Source organism: Pezoporus occidentalis, unplaced genomic scaffold (assembly GCF_034315485.1).
Source record: "Pezoporus occidentalis ecotype Australia unplaced genomic scaffold, CSIRO_AGI_Poc_V1 ctg28, whole genome shotgun sequence".
Classification (NCBI taxonomy): domain Eukaryota; kingdom Metazoa; phylum Chordata; class Aves; order Psittaciformes; family Psittacidae; genus Pezoporus; species Pezoporus occidentalis.
The window spans coordinates 6,645,469-6,667,142 of NW_026914718.1; the positions used below are offsets into that span (position 1 = coordinate 6,645,469).

Genomic DNA, 21,674 nt, shown 5'->3' on the forward strand with positions numbered 1-21,674 from the left:
TATGGACGTCATTGTTAAATATATAATGTATGAATACACAGAGCAAGGCTGTGATTCTAATCACGTGTAAGCAAACACATGACAACTGTCAGGGAAGATGAGAGGTGCAAAACATGACAACTACTTGCTGTTAGCAGTGTATCCGAAAGGGAGCCTGAGTCCTGGTTCTTCCTAAGCACGTGCTTGGCTTTGGGTCTGCTGTTCAGTTCCCCTTAGGTCAATAGAGCCCACGTGTGCACTCATATTTAAGCATTAATTTAAGCTTAAGCGTTTAAGCAATGAAGCAGTGGGCACAGCTGAAGACACTGTTGAGTTGAGCTCTGTTACGCGAGTGAGAAAATGCAGAGTTCTGCATGCACTAAAGAAAGAAAGGAAAAACCCCACCACTTCATCAAATGGGGAAAAATGGATTTTTTTCCTTTGACTTGGCTCAGATCTTGGCTCCTTCAGAGACTGGTATGCAGCATATGATAAATGCTTTATAAATATGTTTTACATTATATGATATGTTTTCATCTGGGCACAAACTGACCGTAAATCAGGCTGAAATACAGCCCAGTATTGAAAGCCAGGGCAAGTGTTTAAGTGCAATGTTAGTGCATAGTTTTCAAGGGGATAGACATATGGTGAGGCTGGATCACTAAATACCTGGATTCCTGCTGAAACAGAGCACTTTAAGAACAGAAATCCCTTAAATACCTGAGAAGGGACAACTGATTTCTGCATATTAGGCTTTCAAAATTCTGGATTTCCACTCTATTCTTCTAGCTATTATTACGAGACCATGATTTTTGATTAAATCATCAGCTTCTGTATCACCTAAGATGTGCATTGGCTCTATGTTCCACCCAGACAAAACTTTGTGGATTCTCAACCTGTTTGGAAAGCTCTACCAGAGCTCTGCAAGAAAGGTAAAAGACAGTTTTCCAGTGGGAACATAACCTGAACATGTTACCTAGCAAAAGTAATTCCTCTTGCATTTGATGTGTTGTTTCATTCTGTTTTTCCTTAGCTCTACAAATCAGGTATTGTCAAGGGCGTGCTTTAGTGATGGTCCTATGGAGCTCCCCAGATCATGCAAACAGGGAAGCTCAAGCAGTGAGAACGGGGATACAGAAATGCAGATCCAGCTATTCCTAGTTTGAATGGTTCCCTCGCAAAGGGCTGGCACAAGATTCAATGTGTTATTCCTTCTTCTTGGCCCTTACTTCTATCATCATATTCATGTAACAGTACATTATTATTACGTTGTCACTGGCATTGGATGCTTCCCATTGCGTTTGTAAATGGCATGCCAGGATTTTGTCAGCTGGACCTACACCATTGAGGCAGGCAGTTTCTGTTTCTGCTCGGACTGACAGAATTCCTCTTGGACTAAGCATTGTGACATGACTTCAGCATTTGGATGCACACTAAAAGACAGGAGTGGATGGAAGCATGGCACTGCTAGCCTTTTTCTGGATAGTCTTCCTTGCCAAGAATGGGGAGCTGAATTTTTTTATGGGCTGACAGTTCTGTACCTGCAGCTGAAGTAAGTGATTGTGCTCCTGTGCTGGGCACTGGTGAGGCTGCACCTCGAGTCCTGTGTTCAGTTCTGTGCCTCTCACTACAAGAGAGACTTTGAGGTGCTGGAGTGGGGCCAGGGAAGAGCAATGGAGCTGGTGCAGGGCCTGGAGCACAGGTGTGATGGGGAAGGGCTGAGGGACCTGGGGGGTTTAGTCTGGAGAAGAGAAGGCTCATGGGGGACCTTATTGCTCTCTACAACTGGAGGGGGCTGGGCTCTGCTCCCAAGGAACGAGGAATGGGACAAGAGGAAATGGCCTCAAGCTGCACCAGGGGAGGTTTAGATGGAGATGAGGAACAATTCATTCCCCAAAGGGTGCTCAGGCATTGGAACAGGCTGCCCAGGGTAGTGATGGAGTCACTGTCCCTGGAAGTGTTCACACACTGCGTAGATGAGGCTCTCAGTGCCATGGGTTAGTGGTGGCCTTGGCAGTGCTGGGGGAACGGCTGGACTTGGTGATCGTTTCCAACCTCATTGATTCTACAACCCTATGAGTGAGTTGCATTGCAGAGTCCTGTTAGGTGGAGTTTCGTTCATGTCATCCAGCTGCTTCGCTTCCCTCCTCCTTCTGGAGGAGGATGAATCCCTCATTTTCCCTGTGCTTCAGCCCATGTTCCCTTTAATGCTGTCAAATACATCATCCAGTGCTCGGGTAATTAATTGAAAAGGCTCATCACTTTCTTGCTTCAAAAGGCAGAGAATTTGTCTCAGCAGTGCTAATGGGATCATGTGGCATTTGTGGCAGAATTTGTCTCAGGAGTGCTAATGGGATCATGTGGCATTTGTACCCTTTTCTTTATCACAGCATATTGACTTTCTGCCTAAATCAGATTAATTTTATCCATATTGATTGCACAATTATAACCCCCTATTAAAATCTTTTCATTAATAGTTATGTCTCCCTGCTAATAGGGAGTAAATGCTCTGTTGTTCTCACTCCGGGCTCTAATGAGCATATTGATCACGGAATCCCAGACTGGTTCGGGTTGGAAGGGACCTTAAAGCTCATGCAGTTCCAACCCCCTGCCACAGGCAGGGACACCTTCCACTAGAGCAGGTTGCTCCAAGCCCTGTCCAACCTGGCCTTGAACGCTGCGAGGGATGGGGCATTCACAACTTCTTCAGTCCTTTCAGTTTGCTCATACACTAAAGGCTGAAGTTATTGATAAATGACTTTTTATTTGATCTGATCACTGCACCGCTTACAGTTAGGAATGGAAGACGTTTACTTCTTCATAACCCTGGGTGTACTCTCATGAAGAAGAGAGGATTTGCACTACCCTAACTCCAAGGCAGGGCTGGCGACCCCAGGGCAGGGCTGGTGGTCCCAGGGAAGGGCTGGTGGCACCAGCCAAGCGGTGGGAAGCAGATCGGTCTCCTCCAACGTCTCCTTCTGCACCCCAGCTTTGCGACATCCCTCCTTCTCCCTCCAGACGCTGGGCCTCAAGGGTCGGCGTTGCTGGTGAGAATGGAACCAGGGTGGGAGACCGGGTCCTAGCGGCAGTCGCAGGGCTGTTGTATGGGAGAGGGGGATGTCCGCTAAGGGAGGACGGGCGGAGGACAGGAGGTCCGCGAGTTCAGGGGCCGGATAGAGAGCATCGCGTTCCCCGGCGGGGCCGGCGGGCGGCTGTGCCGGGTCCAGCGGCGTGTGCCACCCGCAGCCGGCAGGGGGCGCCGGCGGAGCGGGGCGGACGGGGCGCGTAGTCCCCGCGCGTCGCGGCTCGGGGCGCAGCGGAGCGGAGCGGGGCCGGGCCGAGCGGAGCCGAGCGGAGCCGCGGGGCGGGCACAAAAGCGCCGCGCCCGGCAGCCCCGCCTGGGAGTCGGCGCTCTGCTGGCCGGGGCTCAGCGCTCAGCGGCGCCGGGACGGGCGGCTGCCGCCCCTGGGGCTCGCAGGATGCCGGCGGCTGCGCGGCGGCGCGGGGCGCGGGTGCTATGGGCGCTGCTGTGGGTGTCCCTAGCGCGCTGCTACAACGTGGACCTGGGTCGCCCCGTGGTTTTCCAGGGCCCCAATGGCTCCTTCTTCGGGTACTCGGTGCTGCAGCACTACCACGACAGCACGCGGTGGTGAGTACCGCGGTCCCCCGCGGCAGCGCATCTCCTTCAGCGAGGGAAGCGGGACCGGGCACGGCTGCTCCCGTGGCTCCGCGCCCGTCGTGTGCGGGGGGTACTCGCCCCGGTGTCACCCGGATCCCTCTCGGTTCCCCCCCCCCCCCCCGGTGGGTGCCCCTTCCCGGGCACCGTGAGCTCGCTGTCCCGGGCGGTGGTGGTCCTTGCGGGAAGCATGTAGTAGCTGATCCCCGTGACAGAAAACGCGTGGGGTGTGAAGGAGGGTGGGTCTTGCCGTGTTAAACGGGAGGAATTTTAGCAGCGGTGACCTCCAGGGAGGAAACCCCGATGGCTGGGAGGACGTTCCCGAGTCAGACGGCGTTTGCCTCCGCCGAGTGCCCGCTGTTGGCGTGGGGTGGGGGGGGCCGCAGAGGAAACGTCTGTGTAACTTACAAAGGGCCAAGAATGAACGATGGTAGAAAGTTTGTCTACATCTCAAAAAATTATGCAAACTGGCAAGCTGCTTGTTTTTCCCGTTCAGTGAAAAGAGCCTTGGAACGCAGTCCGTCTCTCTCTTGTCTAGGTCAGAGGCTCTTTGTTAGCATTAAAACTGATTTCTCTTAATTGGACCTAGTCGATGTCATCTGGTGCACTTTGAATGTGAGCAGGAGCCGCTGCTGCCAATAAACGTCCACAAAGCTTGGCTTTATCTTTAACGCTGAGATACGGCCCCGTCACTCAGCTATTGATGTTGGAACTGTGGAGCACTGTGATATAAATAAATGTATTCATGCTGGCGTCCAGTTCTTTAAAAATGAATTTCTTTCACACCCTTTAGTTCGAGCAGTTGTATGCTCTGCCTAGCTCCATGGTGGCTTTCATGGAGCATTCATTTTTAAGGACTTATCAGAAGACTTCATAGAGGAAAGGCGCTTTGGGAGAAGAAAAGCTCTCAGTTAAAGCAATGCTTAACTTGGGGCAGGAACCAACGAAGGATGCAGAGGCTGAAAGTGACTTGTGTTCCACACAGACTGCTGGGGATGCACAGCTGTGCAAATGAGATGCTGGTCTAGTGCTAGGGTGGAACTGGAATGATTTGTTGCTCCTTGTGAAGGTGTCTGTCATGCTGATTGATAACAGGAATTATCTGCAGATAGCACCTGGGATTTTAATTTTTGGAAGGGGAGGTGAACTAGGGAGGGGAGTCTCCCAGGTACCCCACTTTGTTTGGCAGTGACACTGGAATAGCAGTGTTGGGCATCCATCTGTAAGGCAGGCATCTGGTGTTTGGAAGTAAAAATGCCAGTTCTGCAAACTTCAGTTTTGTGAAAATGGAGCTTCTGCATGGAAGAATGGAGCCCTGGCTCTCGGCACCCAGGAATAAACAAGTATCTAAGATCATGAAGTGGTTTTGAATAAAAGAGTTGCTAGCCCTGTCGCCTGAAAGCGTTAACAGGTCTTAAGATGGTCAGCATCGTCATTGTCCAAAATCATGAGGGCTTGGTTGTCACTGCTGATGGAGAAGCTCCTCTTCTCACTGTGGGGCTATGGAGTTTGTTTTCATGGGTGCTTTAAAATCCTGTGCCCAGCAGAGGCTGGGATAAGAAGTCTGGGTGATGTTTTTTATACTGTCCTTGATTCCAGTTTCCTTTCCACAGCTGTGCTCTTAATGTGCACATGCCTCTTAGACTAGAGGTCAAGGATGATATAGTACTGTTTTAAACCATGTTTATACTGTACAGAATCTTATACATCCCTTTGGAGCATCAAATCTCTGATTTCAAGTTTAAACTGGTTACCACTTTCAGGGTATTGAAATACAAGATACAATCCCAGTTTATTGGATGAGTTCAGTGGGAAATGCTTAGTAAAATTCATGCCATTTTTCAGATTTGACAGGTTTTTGTGTGTTGAAGCTTTTGTGTGCAAAGATGTAGCTATAGAGCTATTTCCTTAACTAGCTTGTAGTGGGTAATTTGTATTCCGTGTCCTCCCGTTCTCTTGTAAATGTGGTATTCCGGGGAAAGGCTGAAGTCTGTTATGTATGTAGTAAAAATGTTTTCTATTCAACTCATTGTAGCATACACCTCCTGTTAGTAGTCGTAGAGTTATTGCCTGGGTTTGTGTGCCTGTTTTCTTCTTCCCTTTGTAGCTTTTATATACCCAAAGAAGAGTTATGATTTCAGTTTTCTCAAGTCTATTTGGCCGATATCCCACAATGGGCAGTAGTTCAGCTAAGTTAACTTCAGACAGTGATATTTTGGGCACTCATAGCTTGCGTGGTGAGCTGTGCGCTATGTGAGCCTGCAAAAATGTGGTTGATCGTATCTGAGGCTGATAGGGCTCCTGCCTATCTAACATTATTTAATGTGTTAATATGTTCTCAAGCATTTCAGGGTGTTGTCATGATAGTTCAAGGGCTTCTTGCTCTTTATTCCCTGAGGGCCTGATAGACACCTAATGGACTTCTGATCATGAGAGTGTGTTATTCCCAGTAGCTTGTCCATGTGCTGGTGTGTGTCTACATATCAGTGTGTCTGTATATATAGACACTGATTTATATTAAAATGGTATCTGTATGACCAGGTTCTTCAGTGTTTCAGCTGTTTTCCAACACCACAAAGGCACCTGTCTATATTACCTACATCGGCCTGCAGGCTTCCAGTAACCGATTCAGGGCTTGGTGATTCCTGAGGATTTATATAAGCCAAGTGTTGTTGCAGGAGGAAAGAAAGGGGGAAGGAGAAATATTTGGCTTGAAATATTACCCCAGATAAATGTGAATAGTTGGGCTGCCACACAGCCATTGACACAGAAATTATATTGGAGCATGGGTGTTCAACCTCCACTATGCTGGAGTAAATCAGTGCCGTTGAATTGTCTGAAATAGTTAATTGTGGCAATGCTCCCATTTAGGAGTTGTTTTTGCACACTTCTCGTTTCAAGGAAAGTTTGTCACCACAGATGTGCTGAGGTTATTGTACTTCTGACAATGTCTCCTTTTCCTTCCTTAAGCGGGTTTTATGGCTGTAAATCCTGAAAGGTTTACCCAGTTCCCCGTCATTGCCTTTTTCAGCTGAGTAAGGAACCAGGTGGCTGCTCGCATTTGGAGCAGAGACAAGTTGAAGTGCTTCTGTTTTCTGGATGTAATTTTGAAGCCTGGAGTAAAGACTCAAGTAACAAGCAAGAAACCACCCCAGACAGCTTAAAAAGAAACAAATGTCAATTTTTGCCCCATTAAAAAACGTTAATAATGTGACATTTCTTACCGTTCTCTTTTGAAAGGCTACTTTTATCTCTCTCCTTTCTTCTCTGTATGCCTCCTTCTAGCTGACACCCCCAAATCCCTCAGCAAGTCCAGGGTAACAATTTTATCCTTTCTGGCAACATGATCTGGCACGACAAAGCAGTGGAGTCAGTTTAGTTTCACGGTGTCCTGCTGTGAGTTTTACAATAAGGAATGAGTCTGGTTTCTGTGCTGTTGCTTCATTCCTTCTGCCCTGCTCTTCACTGGATTGCACTGCTGCTGAAATAACGAAGGCTGTTCTGCATCTCAGGCTGACCAATATGTGTTGTTAGTGCATAGAATCACAGAACAGTTTGTGTTGAAAGGGACCTTAAAGCTCATCCAGCTCCAACCCCCTGCCACGGGCAGGGACACCTTCCACTAAAGCAGGTTGCTCCAAGCCCCTGTGTCCAACCTGGCCTTGAACACTGCCAGGGATGGGGCAGCCACAGCTTCTCTGGGCACCCTGTGCCAGCGCCTCAGCACCCTCACAGGGAAGAACTTCTGCCTGAGAGCTCATCTCAGTCTCCTCTCTGTCAGGTTAAAGCCATTCCCCTTGTCCTGTCCCTACAGGCCCTTTTCAGAAGTCCCTCTCCCGATTTCTTGTACCCCCCTTTAGCGTGATTGTACTCTGTATGCAATCAGAAGGAAGGTGCAGGAACAGGCTGACACTGTGGAGGGTGGGTGTTGCATTAACGATGCTGTGTTGCACGAATGATGTAGTGATGCTTTAGATGCCGCTGTGGTGTTTTGGTGAGTTGGGGCTTGATCTTGTTGGTCACAGGTCATCCATCTGCCATCCAGATAACATCCCTCCTGCTTTTGCTCTGCACGTAATGGATGAATCACTGGGTTTTTTGTTTCAAGGGCTTAGCCAGTGACAGAGACCTCTCTGAAGGGAATAAACTCAGCTGGGCCATGCTGGTGGTGCACCCTCCGCTGGTGCTGCTTCTGAAATCAGCTGCGGTATGTGAGGATATTTAAAGGCTTACTTCTCTGCTACTTAACATTACGGTGAGGTGAGGTACCTACACTCCCCAGTCCTTGAGCTCTGATTGCCTAATCGCTGCTGGCATGCTGGAGGCTGATGCTTAATGTGCTTGGCATCTCTCCATGCCATCGGTCAGCTCGACACTTCCCTTCACTGTTCCTTCTGCTAAATGCAGCACTTAATTTCCAAATCTGTATGTCCCAAGGGTCAATCACCAGCAAAGTGATAGCCACTGCTCTGCAGGAAATAATTTTCAGGAGGTGTGGATTCCCCTGTGGCTAGGAAAGCTTCTTCTCAGCCTTTAATGTTGGCTGCTGCTGAAATGTGATGGTTTCTAGCTGCAGAGCTGTGTAGTTGTCTCTGTACAGATGAGGGCTTTTGTCCTTTAGTGCATGAGTTTAAATGCAAGAAGAGAAGGTTAAATGGCCTCTGCCTACTGCTTCTCATGTTGGTTTAGACCTTAGTACTTCGTCATGCCAGACAGAACAGAAGATCTCCAAATGTTTCACTTGCTGGGATCTAGGTGCAAGAATGAAAGCATGAGACAAGATCCTAAGGTGACAAAGTGTGTGATGTAGGTGAAATACCAAAGTTGAATGTATGGACATTCAGGACAATTCAGAATAAGTCTGCTTTTGGCACACATCACCAGTTGCCTTTACTGGCTGATTCCTTCTGCTCAATCCACATGCAGACGTTATCTTTCCAAAAGGCGTATTTGCTCAAGGCAGCAGTATTGCCTTTGCCAGGAGCCTACTCAAGTCATTCATAATCAATTTTTCCCATTCAGCTGATTAAAGAGACCTGAAGAGTCTTTGTAATGTAGGCTCCTTCATCTCCATCTTGCATTCTGCAACCCAAGGTATCATGTGCACTAATTGCTGAATCATATTTACTTTTCTTAGGTTAGGGCAAAGCTTCTTTTAAACTGGAGGTCAGTGCAGCCTACATTATCTTATTGTTCTAACAGGTCATAGAAACAGTTTCTTGCCATTTGCAATTTAAACCTGCAACTCTTTAAGCTAGTAATATCCCCCCTTATTTATTTTTGTTAGACCTCATGAATGTCAATAAATGAATGACATGCATTCATCGCCTGTGTAAATGAAATGATTGGCATTTGATTTTCTGCCTGCCGCCTGCCTGGTGGGATTTCCATTTGGAGCTATTATTTCAGGCTCCTTTGCACTCGCTCCCAAATGTGTGCAGGCTTTGTAGTTTTTAGCAATTTAAGTATTTCAGACATTAATTCTTCGCAGTTGTGCAAACACGTGTGTTGTAGAGTGCAGCCCCATCTAACTTTTTGAAATGATACAGGTTAGCACGTGAAATGTTGGAGAAAATGATCATTTAATGTAGGGCTTTCCTCTTCTTTTTGTGAATACATTTCCAAGTGCCACGGGACAGTTTCCAGGATGTGCTGCTGTTTGGTGTAGACCAGACTCTGCTGCAGGCAGGAGCAGCTCTTCCAGGTAGCTGAGGTTGACCCTGTATAGGTGCATGCCTTGTGCCGTGGCTCTCCCTGTGTGTGCTGGGATGGTGATGATGGGTGGTGGTTGGGGATGGAACTTTAAATTGGAGGATGAAGGGAAAATTGTTGAAAACAGGGAAAGCTTCCACTCTGGTGCTGGTGCTGGGCTGTCCATCTGTGCCGTGGGTGGGCTGTGCATGAGGGCTGACTGCACCAGTAGCTCTTTACCCCTTTAGTGGCTAAACCAAGAGCAGCATCTCCTGGAGCTGCTGCTGCCTCCCAAGGAGCAGCCTGGATCCACACATGTGAGTGCCAGAGGCTTAGCCCTTTAGAGATGGTTGCCTTTACTTGCAGCCCTGGGCTTAACTTCAGCAAGGATGTTGTTACCTGCAGAAACTCTGCCCTGCCCTCACAGTGTGAGAGCATCAGCAGAACTGACACTAAACAACCTGGTGCTCTGCACCATCCTCCCTGGAGTGCATTCCTTCTACTTCACCTCTGTCCTCACCCTTGTGTGCCCAGATCCTGGCTCACAACCAGGTGGGAAAGATTGTCCCTTTAATGAGGAGGCATAATAAGGGCTCCCTTAATACTTGTGCTTCCCCTGTAATCCTCCTCAAAAGCCATCCCTTAGGGCACAAGCAGCGGCCAACTTGCTAAACAGTTAACTGGATCATAATGCAAGTGATTAAGAAGTGTTCGTCCTCTTTAAAGGGTACCTTAAGGAGCCCTATGGTCAGAGCCATGTGTTGGTTCTTCACAGAGACACTAGCTCTCATGTGGGATAAACAGCCTTCATAGTCTTAATGGTAAACGTTGGTTGATAGCAGTGCATCATGGAAGAGGTTTGCTCCTGTGGGGGTTTTTGCTGTTGTTCTTTAAAGCTGTGATTACATGAAATGTTCTGAGCATGGGGTGCCTCAACTTCCTAAACAAGCTTATAAATCTTTGGCTGGGTGGCAAGCATGCAGGTTCAGATTCCATCCTCTCGTGGGTGTGTGTATTGTGTTAGCTCTTGGGCTGATAGGGGTGTAACTAAAACTTAGGAAAAATAGGCGCAGCTGCTGTTGTCCATTCTAATACCTTCCTAAATGCTTTCAGGGGGCAGGGTGTGTGTGTGGGGTTACTTTAAATGTGTTATAATCCTAATGGAAATTTAGCTTGTTAAAGTAGTTGTGGCTTCACGGGGGGAAAATGCCTTTATTGTGCGTGGTGTTTTCAGTTTGAATCAATGTCACCGTTTCACAAGGCTGCTGAGAAAAGTCCATTTGCTGGGCAAGCTCTGGCAGTGTGAACCTTGCTGTTGGTTGTTTGCTCCTTTCTGTCTTTTCTCCTGAAATTAATTACTTGTTACTTTGCTTTTGGTTTCCAGGGTCTTGGTTGGTGCTCCCAAGGCAGAATCTAAATACAGCACCTCTGTTCAGTCCCCAGGAGCAGTGTTTAAATGTCGAGTCCATACCAACCCTGACAGAAGATGCACCGAGCTGGATATGGGGCGAGGTGGGTAATTATGATGCTTGGGGAAGGGAGAAAGGGAGAACCAAAAAACCACCAATACAAATGGCTCGCAACTGAAGAGGCTCCAAGACATTGAGAGGGTTTTGCCAGCCTCTCCTGATGGATTTTAAGCACTGGTAGTAAAGGTGTCATACTCCCTTCAGCATTATGCAATAGCATCCCACAGGGTGCTGGTGTCCTCTCAGTGGCCCTGTTTGCTCTCTCCAGTGAGTAACCAGGCAAAGGTGAGGTTTTCCCTTCTTACCCTGAGCTGCTGTCTATTCTCTACCTGCTTCAGTGTGACTTTGCAGCGTGTTGGTGGGTGAGGGCTTGGAAGAGCTGCTGCCTGCTCCAGGCAGTGCTGAAATAAGGGTGTGTGGATGGCTCCACAAGGTGTTATGGTGGTCTTGTAACGTGTGCTGTAAGAGGCAATGTGGAGATCAGTGGGTTCCCTCGTCATGCAGCACGTAATTCCTTGGGTTTGCTTTTTTTTTGTGCTACAGGAAATAAGTTTCTCAGCCAGAGCCATGCTTGTAGACTGTTGTGCAGGATTAGGACTGACTTTGGTTTCCCTCATGTACTGTCTTGAGTTGGGGGAAGGTGGAGTCCTGAAGTAAAACTCTGATCTAAAACCTTATGCTTGATTCTGATGGAGGAAATTGAAGCCCTTTAATATTTTGTTTCTCATGGTGAGGTGTGGTGTTGCTTTCTCTGCCTATAGAAAAGGCATGTTAGTATTGTTCATCTTTCCATGACTGAGTCAAGTAGGGTTTATTTTTATGGAGCGTAGGTGTGTTAAAGGAGTGCTTTGGCTAAGTTTGATTTGCCCAGCTACTGTAATGTAAACTGTCTGCCATGGACTCATGAATACTGCATGATGGGATTTCAGATTTAGGTTTCAGTTGTCTTCTTTTAAAGTGCCCAGATCTCTTTTTTTCAAGAGAAATTTGCTTTGATTGCATTCTGCAGGCAATTCCACGTCTCTCCCATTGAATTCAGTTGAAAGGTTTATTCAAGTAGAGTGTGGACATGCTGTGATAGCTACTTACTGTTCAGGACAGGGTTTGTCCTCCACTGTGTACTTGTACGGTGCCTGGTAAGAGTATTGTCACGATTAATGTGTACAGGAGCTAATAATCAGGCTGAAAGGGAAAAGAAATGCACTGTGAGGTGGGTGTTTCATGGGCAGTCCCTTTTCTTGTAGGGATTCTTTGGTGGGTATTTAAAACTCATGTCTCTGCCTTGCTGCCTTTCCCCTCTTTCTGTAGGCAACTCTCGGGGCATGCTCTGTGGCAAGACCTGCAAAGAAGACAGAGATGATGAATGGATGGGTGTGAGCCTGGCTAGACAGCCGAAGGCTGGTGGAAGCGTGCTGGTAAGTCCATTCTTTCCTTTGATCTCATTAAAACTGCTGCTGCTGTCTGACTCTTATGCTAAACACATCAGGATTAATGTGCTCGGCAGTGACTGAAAGAGTCCAGCTTTACAGGCAGCAAGTTCTGTACTCTTCCTTAAAGCGGAAGGAAAAGTGAGCCCTAGCCAGGAAGCTTTATTTATAGAGGGAGGACTTCAAAGCTGTCACACCTGACTTGTGTCACCCAGGGCTTCCTCCTAAATCTGAGGGATTAAATCTTTGAACCGAATAAAAAGAACTTTGTCTGGGAGGTACCTGTTTCTCTGAGTTTATGTCTGGAGCATGTATGCATCCTCTTTCCCCGAGTGCAGGCATTGCGTGTCAGAACTCACACTGAAAAATGTAAGATGAGTCTTTGTGGTGATATTTTTCCTTTATATATATCAATTTTCCATTAACGATGCATTAGAGCTGTGAGTAGAGATGACTTGATTGTGTGTGGGTGGCCTTGTTGTCTTTGGTACGGTTGCCATGCGCATAGACAGGTCAAGGAGAGCAGATGTGATCCTTACGATGTGGAATTTATCTTTGCAAAACATTTCCTGTGCTGGAAAAAGATAATCATAAGGAGAGCTGAGCAAAAACCTTTCCGAAATACATGGCTATTTTGTGATCAATAGTTGTCTGCATTTACAACCACAATTGGATTCTGACTGTCTCCTGAGTGAACCTGTCTGCAGGAATGTTAACTGAAATCTAAGCATATTGCAGTGAAATACTGTGCACAGTACGTGTGGCAGGCAAATTTCAGGCTAGTATCCTGCTCTGACAACAATCTAACTCTAAACACTGCTGTTTGAGAGTTGGAAACTTCCACTTTGACCCCATCTTTCCAATGGGGTAAGGGATCGCCCTGGTACGCAACATCAAACTGTCACAAAGCTGGTAGCGAGAAAGATCTCGTGCAATGATTACTGTGTCAACGACCTATGTAAAGGCAAGTAGGTAAAGCTGCTTCATTCAAAGGCATTCTACTATGCACTCAAGAGTCCAAACACGTCCCAGGTCCTTGCACACCAACTTCCCCATGGGGAGCAGGTGGTTTTGATACTTCCCTGCAATAGTAAGTACTGTGGTATTATATCTGATCATCTCGTTTTGTGTACAGCTTGCCAGTGCTATAGGGGCCAGCTGATGCTCTGCTTTACGTGGATGTTTTAAATGGGTGCAGTACCAACGGAGGAGGGGAAAGAGGGGCATAAATAAAATGTACTACAAACAGGTACAGCAGAGCAGAAAATTAAGGCATTCATGCTAGTGTGATTCATATTTTCAAGGGATATCCCGATCTATATGTTTACTCAGAGTAAACTTAGGCTTGTTCAGCCTGGGGAACAGAAGGCTTCTTGAGGGGAGACCATAGAGCAGCTCCCAGTGCCTAAAAGGCCTACAAGCAACCTGGAGAGGGGCTTTGGACAAGGGCCTGTAGGGACAGGACACAGGACAAGGGGAATGGCTTTAACCTGACAGAGGGGAGATTGAGATGAGCTCTTAGGCAGAAGTTCTTCCCTGTGAGGGTGCTGAGGCCCTGGCACAGGGTGCCCAGAGAAGCTGTGGCTGCCCCATCCCTGGCAGTGTTCAAGGCCAGGTTGGACACAGGGGCTTGGAGCAACCTGCTCTAGTGGAAAGTGTCCCTGCCCGTGGCAGGGGTTGGAACTGGATGAGCTTTAAGATCCCTTCCAAACCAGCCTGGGATTCTAAACCAGCCCTCTGACAAGATTATACTGCTCTCACCAAGTAGATCATGTCTGCATGCTTGAGGATGTTTAAATATCTAATTCTTACTGCAATTTGTTGCCAAAGCGCTCTTAAACTACTAATTACACATCTGTGCACACCTGTGTGTTGACAGAGCTTGGAATGAAGGCATAAGGATTCCATCATGGATGGAAAATACCTGTTTGTTTCAGGGTGTTGTTACTGTCTGTTTTGAGATAATTTCTAAATGAAAAAGATTCATGACTTTCCCATAAGCATATTGTTTTTGTACACGTGCTCTTCTAATTTGAAGGATCAGGATTACTTTTAAATGCAGCTCTTCTTTGAAGCCCCTGTGAGAAACTGCTGTTCAGATGGGACATGTCTGAATGTGGGTTTGCAGCCATATCTGCTGAAATTTAGGTTTTTACTGAAGTTACCAGCAAACTCCCATGAGTGATTCCCTGTAGTTAGGAGAGAGTACATATATACCTATATATGTATAGTGTCAGGCATCACAGCTCTATTTTCTGCACCTCTTTCAGGGATTCCATTAAGTCAGGGTGGTATTTTTGTGATCAGTAACCCTGGATGGGTTACAGTCAGTTGCCTTTAAACCCATGTGAAATACTCACATCCTGTGTTAGTTCCACAGTTTAACTGTGGATTGTACAAAGAAGTTGTTGCTTTTGCTTTGAAAACCCTTAGTGGCTGAAATTTCTGTCTTATCAGCCTTCCCTGTTGCCTTGTAAGAGACCCAGCTTCAGTGGAACGGGTGGTAGGGGAGGTGAGGAGGTGCAGAGGAGGCTTTAGCTGGTGTTCAGTTATAAATGGATTGTGTTTGAGCCCATGTTGGGCCAGGATGTTACTGAACTGGGGTTTTATGTTTGTGTGAGGGGCTGAACAGAAAAGCAATGAGGATTTAAACAAACGAAGAAGTGAGATCAGCTAAAAGAAGCTCTGTGGCTTCCTGCCCCCGGGTATGCTGTCAGTCAATATTTGCATTAATCTAAGTGCTGTAATAGCAGAGTTGAGATTGCCAGCTGTTTCCAAACTGCAATGGCAAAAGTCCTCATTTTGATTTCTTGGGAGAGGAGCTGGGAACAGTGCATTGTGGTTTGGAGATCAGCCACATCCTTCAGTCTTGGTCTTCCTAAAAACTGGTTTTATATCAGGTGTTGTTATTTTTCATTTTAAGCAGTTGATTGACTTAACTGCGCATTTAGGGACTCTGTGTGTGTGTCTGTAGAAAAACCCATCACTGCAGCAAAGCCAAATGCCTCTTAGGGAAGAGCAAACCAGAAGTGGTCTGACTGTGGCACATTCAAAAGTACCTTGTTTGGACAGGAGTCAGCAGAGGGCTCTATAAGGACCTTGCATTCAGGTGGGGCACTCGGCCTCTGGAGTCAGGACTGGGTCTCTCATGTTGATTTTCCTATGGTGCAAAGCCTGTGTTGGGTGTTAAAAGAGCAAAGCATCTGCAGTTCTGAAATTGCCTGTTCGTTATGTTGTGGTAATGCAATGTCTGCCATCGATAGAGACCTCCATGCGCTTTGCCCAGAAGCGGTTTATTTCATAGAACCATAGAAACTCAGACTGGTTTGGGTTGGAAGAGGCCTTAAAGCTCATGCAGCTCCACTGGGACACCTTCCACTAGAGCAGGTTGCTCCAATCCCCCATGTCCAACCTGGCCTTGAGCACTGCCAGGGATGGGGCAGCCACACCACAGCTTCTCTGGGCACCCTGTGCCAGCGCCTCAGCACCCTCACAGGGAAGAACTTCTGCCTAAGAGCTCATCTCAGTCTCCCCTCTGTCAGGTTAAAGCCATTCCCCTTGTCCTGTGTCCTGTCCCTGCAGGCCCTTGTCCAAAGCCCCTCTGCAGCTTTCCTGTAGCCCCTTTAGGCACTGGGAGCTGCTCTAAGGTCTCCCCTTAAGGAGCCTTCTCTTCTCCAGGCTGAACCGGCCCAGCTCTCTGAGCCTGGCTCCAGAGCAGAGCTGTTCCAGCCCTTGCAGCATCTCTGTACTCGCTCCAACAACTCCACTTCCCTCTTACACTGCTGCCGCAGAGCTGGATGCAGAGCTGTAGCATGGGTCTCACCAGAGCAGAGGGGGAGAATCCCCTCCCTCAACCTGCTGCTCGCGCTCTGAGGATGCAGCCAGTACATGGTTGGTTTCTGGGCTGCAAGCACACACTGCTGGCACATCCTCTTCAAGGGTTTGCATCCTTTCTCTCCTATGCCATGGTAGAGCCATAGCCTGTGCCCTGGAAGCAGCTGCTGAGCACCAAAGTGTTCTGATGGCTTTGTCATTGCACAGGGGCTCCCCTGCATTAAAAAAAAGGGTTTATAAACTGTTAATTGTTTGTAATCACCTTAGGGAGCGGAAAAAACCCCACAGAATAACCCTCTCCACAGCATCAAATTCAGGTGACTCATCTCTGTTCCCAAGAGCTCTCTGGGCATGTGCCATCCAAGAAGGAAGGCTGTGTCCACCTTTGGTAGCACATCACCTTGCCTCAGCAACATTGAATAATTCAGGGGCTGTGTACTGTAATCCAGCTAAATGTTATTGGGAAGGCAGAAGAACCGAAAGCAGCTGTGGAGGAGCCATGGCAGGGAGACAGATGTGCTGGCTGCAGAGAAAGGAGTTCTGTGTGGGGAAGAGGAGCTGCTGTAAATCCTCTCTATTGGGAAAATGTCAAATCCTGCAGCTGTGGCTTGGGAGAGTCTGGGGAAGCCCCTCCTGAGGTAACAGAGGTGGAGCTCATCTCTCGGAGCTATGGTTATGAGCTGTCCACAGGCTCAGGCTGTCAGTGGTGAAATGCAGCATGCCTGAATATGCAGAATGCTGAAGGCTCAGGAAAGTGATCATTAACAAACCCCAAACAACCCCAAAACCAAACCCCAGCAGATTAGGTGTGCCCAGAATTGCTGTATTGAGCCCGCAGCCCCCAGCTGATTGTGAATGTACTTCCTATGCAGCAGCTTCTTTTTCTCTCCTTATGTTCTATCTGCCTTGGCCTCTGCACCTCACTCCTGCGCAAAGCCTCCTGCTTGTGATGAATTGCTGCTGCTGCTCTCCCCAGCTCTGCTGTTTCTGCTCCTCTGGGAGAGATTAGTAGGTTAATTTATGTGAGTCCCTTGCAGTTTCCGAGATATGGTAAATTCCTGGACATTTTATGGCACAATCCTTTATTTATCCTTCCATAATTTTAAAAAATACTCTTGCTCTGTTTCCGTTTGATTTTGTATCTGGAGTTGGGGTTGACTTGACTGTCACTTTAATGGTATGTGTCTTTATGGGGCTGCCTTTAAGAGGGCTGTGCATGTATTTGTGCTCACAGCACACATCTGTCAGGAGAGAAACTATTTCCTGGTTGCTCTGAAAACTAGCATTTCATGTGCTGTTTTTTGTTGCTGTTGAATCTTGCATGGGTGGTGCATGGGATTAAAATCATAACTGAGCTTCCTTAAAGCACATAAAGGAGTCCCCAAAGCTGCTCTTTGCAGGACTCCTCACATGCATTTGGCTATTGAGCAGAGTGCCTTCAGAAGCATCCTCCACAGTGTGGTGCAGAGCTTTCCATGGCTCCCAGAGTCCCTCCATGACAGCTGTCTTCAGGAGACATGCACTTCTCCCTGAGAACTGGGAGTTAGTAAAGCCATAAATGCCAAACTCCAAGTGCAGCGCTGCTAACAACAGTGCAGGCTTTTGCACAATTGGTTTTGCTGTTTCAGTTAAAGGAAAGTATTACCGTTTTGTGTCTTCCTGGGGTTAAGTATATGGGAAGGGACCTGTGTTGGCTGCTGGATTGAATTTTGAACATCCTGGCAGATGTTATCCTTCCCAGGTCCTTTACTGGAGCATCTCTCCTATGCAGACAAGATGAAAGTTGTGTTTCTCCAGCCTGGAGAATAAAAGGCTCTGGGGAGACCTTAGAGCAGCTCCAGTGCCCAAAGGGGGCTGCAAGAAACCTAGAGAGGGGCTTTGGACAAGGGCCTGCAGGGACAGGACACAGGACAAGGGGAATGGCTTTAACCTGATAGAGGGGAGATTGAGATGAGCTCTCAGGCAGAAGTTCTTCCCTGTGAGGGTGCTGAGGCGCTGGCACAGGGTGCCCAGAGAAGCTGTGGCTGCCCCATCCCTGGCAGTGTTCAAGGCCAGGTTGGACACAGGGGCTTGGAGCAACCTGGTCTAGTGGAAGGTGTCTCTGCCCGTGGCAGGGGTTGGAGCTGGATGAGCTTTAAGGTCCCTTCTAACCAAAACCAATCTGTGATTCTGTAATGAACAGGTGACACAACTGTGCATGTCTTATGGATATATTTTTTAATGATGTTGGGATGCTCCCATGGGCAACTCTGAGGTGCTGAGGCAGAAAAGTGGAGTAGCACAAAAGGAAGGAAGACAGAGGGTATCTTATGTGGGGAGGATAGGGTCAAATGTGGGGATCATGAAGGGGGCTGATGCAAAGTTACCAGGAAAAGTTGGAATTACGTGGAGGAGATGTTTTGTAATATAGAGGCTGCTCTGTCTGCATGGGACGAAGCCTTAAATGATATAAATTAACACATCTGCACTGACTTCAGTAACTCTAGACCAGCTGGAGATATGGCCCGGCATGTGCTTAAGTTCAAAGCCTTTGCCGTTTCTCATTTCATTTCCTTTCATTCCAACAAATCCGTGAGTATCAGACAACTTACAGCTTTTCTGGCAGCAAGGCAGTGTTAATTGTTTGCAGCAAATGGGTTCTGGGAAGGTGTGAACCGGGCTCCGCATTGCTTGTCCGTATGCCTGTGTGTGGCAGCTGTACTGAGCAAGTGTCCTGGTGAGACCGGTGTAGGTATGGCTTTGCAGGGTGATCTTACTCTTCACTGTGAAGGGAAAGGCACCCCCATCCTTGCAGCTCATTGACTCATGTCGTGCTCTTGTTGCTACAAAATCTCTGGTATTTTCACTGAAGTTCATTACCGGTAAGCGAGGCCCAGCTCTTCTGTCACCAGAAACAGAGCTGCTTTTCCCAGCAAGACAAGCCTTTGACTCACTCATCCTCTGGTGGGATAACCTTCTAAAATAGTCTTAGTAACCTGAGTCTTATCTTAACACCTGTTCTGATCCTCCTGTGTGTATTCTCAATGTCTTTATTCCTGTTTTTCCCTGTTTTCTGGCTTGGCTGGGTTCTGTTACTGCATCGTGGGTTAGAAAAACTTCACTAGCTGTGAGGATTCACACAGTCAGAGATCTTGAAATGCATGGCATGGGCTCTGTCTTGCTCTGAGATCTGTGGTTTTCCAGTCACACACACGTGAAGGCTGAGCTGTCAGGTCAGCAGTGTCATAAGCTGCAGAAGTTCACAGCGAGGAGATGCTTTATCTTGGAAGAGTGGGATGTATGGAGAGGACAGCAATGTCAAGGCTGAGAGGTCCTGTTCACGCATGCTCTGCCTAGGTCTGAGGGCTCTCCGGTGACTCTGGGTCAGTAACCAAAGTGATGTGATCTCTGCAGGCATGTGCTCACCGCTGGAAGAACATCTACTATGAGACAGAGTACATCCTGCCTCATGGCTTCTGCAACATCATTCCCCCCAACCTGCAGCCCAATGGGAGGAGGCTGTTTCCCTGCTATGAAGGTAAGGAGTGTGGGAATCAGGAATGGGGCTTACCTCTTACCTCCCTTGCAGCGGTCTCATTTTACAGCTGCTGTGCTTTCCCTTTATTTCCAAAACCATCCACAATAAACCATCCACAAATAAATCACCCAAAATCATCCACAAACCACCCTCACTACCGATAATACTAATGTTTTGGTAACATATGGCTGCCTTGTGGCACAGCTGGGGTAATGGTGGGCTTTTGAATGAAGTTGGGTCCTGTGACTTACGGTGTGACTGTAAAGTCACACACTTTACTAGAGGAATAATATGTTTCTGAGCTGGTTTTGACACAGCAGCTCTCTCTTCCCTTACGTGAATGACCAGGAGATACTGATCTGAGTTGGCCATGGCACACGGTAAAAATCCTGCATTGCGTTGCAGTCAGCAACCAATTTGCCCATCTTATGAAAACACTTTCAGTTTTGTGTTGCCATTTATCAGAGGACTAGAGGGGGAAATAAGGGTTGCTTAACACCTTGCTCCCTTTGGGGAACTTCTGCAGCAGTTTATATTAAACTGCTATTGTGTTTCAGGTGCCATAAGGTGTTTTGGTCCTTGTTTGGATCCTCCGAATGTCTGGTCTTGGGGAGCATGGAAAGGGAAGGCTCCAGCTCTGAGCAGGTGTGACTGTGCCTGCTGGTTCTACTCCAAATCCCAAGTGTCAGCATTTTAATTTTCCAGCTCTCCGGTGCATGTGAGACTCTTTTGTCATGTTTCCTTTCCTAAAGACTGCAGAAGACAGCATCTCCTCTGCCAAGAGCAATTAACTAAAGCAGGGGTATGAGTGTGTTGTCAGGAAGAAGACAGGGTATCTCCTAAGATTCCTTGGCCTTCAGAGAAGCATCTGGGGGAAAGCACGGCCTTGGTTTCTCCTGTGTCCTGGGCATTGTCTTTCCCCTCTTGCCTGTAGGAGCCTGAGGAAGTGTGGTCATTTGGAGGCCAAGACACAGCAGGGTTTGTTGTGGGTGAAACCTCTGATTGTATTTATTTATTTATTCACTTTTATTAATTCCCCCTACCCCATCCCCATCCAAAATTGGCAGCAGCCAAGAGCAGGCTTGCTGCTGACATTAGTAAGTGGGAGAGGGATAAGGATGTCCCAACAAGTTTCTCTGCTGCTGGCGAGCGGTCATGTACCAGTGCAGAACTGGGTCTGCTCCATACCCCCTTTTTCTCCTGAGCTGGCTCCTCCAGGCTTTACCCTGGGACTTGCTACAACAAACCCACGCAGCTCCTGGAGACGGCACACAGCTTCAGGGCTGTGCGTTTCCCAGCCCTGAAATCAGTCATTATTTGTAACGTAAGGGATTTTGTATCTCATCTGCAGCAGAATACTTTATGGTCAACACACATGCATGGGGATGCTGCTTGGGGCTCTCTCTGAGCCTGTGCCGCTGCTCTTGCACCACCTTAAAAGCGTCTTGCCTGAGGCTGTGGCCGGAGGTGGTTTCTGGAAGAGGTGAACTGCTTGTGTTTTAGAGTGCGTCATGTCTTCAGAGTAAAAGTGCTGCTAATCTGACAGGATATTTGCCAGGAATTGCTAGAAAATAGAAATGTGTGGGCCCAGAACACGCAGAGCAGCCAGTGGAAAGTTGGCAGGGCTGGTGCAGTGCAATGTTGGCTTAATTTCACTCCATGCTAGAGTGAAAGTGGGAGGCTTGGGACTGATTTTCTGCCCCCCCCATCACACATGAAATCATGAAGTATCACGAGGGATGGCTGCGTTTGTTTACTCCTGTTTCTTTTAGGTTTCAGTAACACAAGCTCAAAGAGAGAAAGCCGTGCTGTGTCATGCAGAAGGATTCTTTGTTTGAGTCTTGCTGTGGAATAAGATTGCAGTCATCCTTGAAACTGTTTTCCTTCACAGCTAAGGTGATAAGCCCTGTGAGAGGCTGGTGTGACTGCTGGTCCACATGGTCCACAGCCAGAGCTGGCTCTCCATACTGGTGAAGGGTGCAAGCCAGTTGAGTGGGCATCAGTCTTCATCCATCTCTGTATATGTGTGTGCACCTTGGGATGGGTTATTCGTTTGTATAACAGCAGTGTTCTGCCAGCAA

At 47.7% G+C, this 21,674-nt stretch overlaps 1 protein-coding gene across 1 annotated transcript in view; it reads left to right on the plus strand.

Annotated features, from left to right (window-relative positions):
* Positions 1-3,372: 3,372 nt before the first annotated feature.
* The window catches only part of ITGA9 (integrin subunit alpha 9), a 215,595-nt gene continuing 197,293 nt past the window's right edge, over positions 3,373-21,674 (plus strand). Inside the window, exons 1-4 of the mRNA XM_062625454.1 lie at positions 3,373-3,628; positions 10,731-10,858; positions 12,124-12,230; positions 19,470-19,593. Of these exons, the coding sequence (XP_062481438.1) occupies positions 3,459-3,628; positions 10,731-10,858; positions 12,124-12,230; positions 19,470-19,593 (529 nt within the window). The 5' untranslated portion in view covers positions 3,373-3,458. The remainder of the gene's footprint in view (positions 3,629-10,730; positions 10,859-12,123; positions 12,231-19,469; positions 19,594-21,674) is intronic.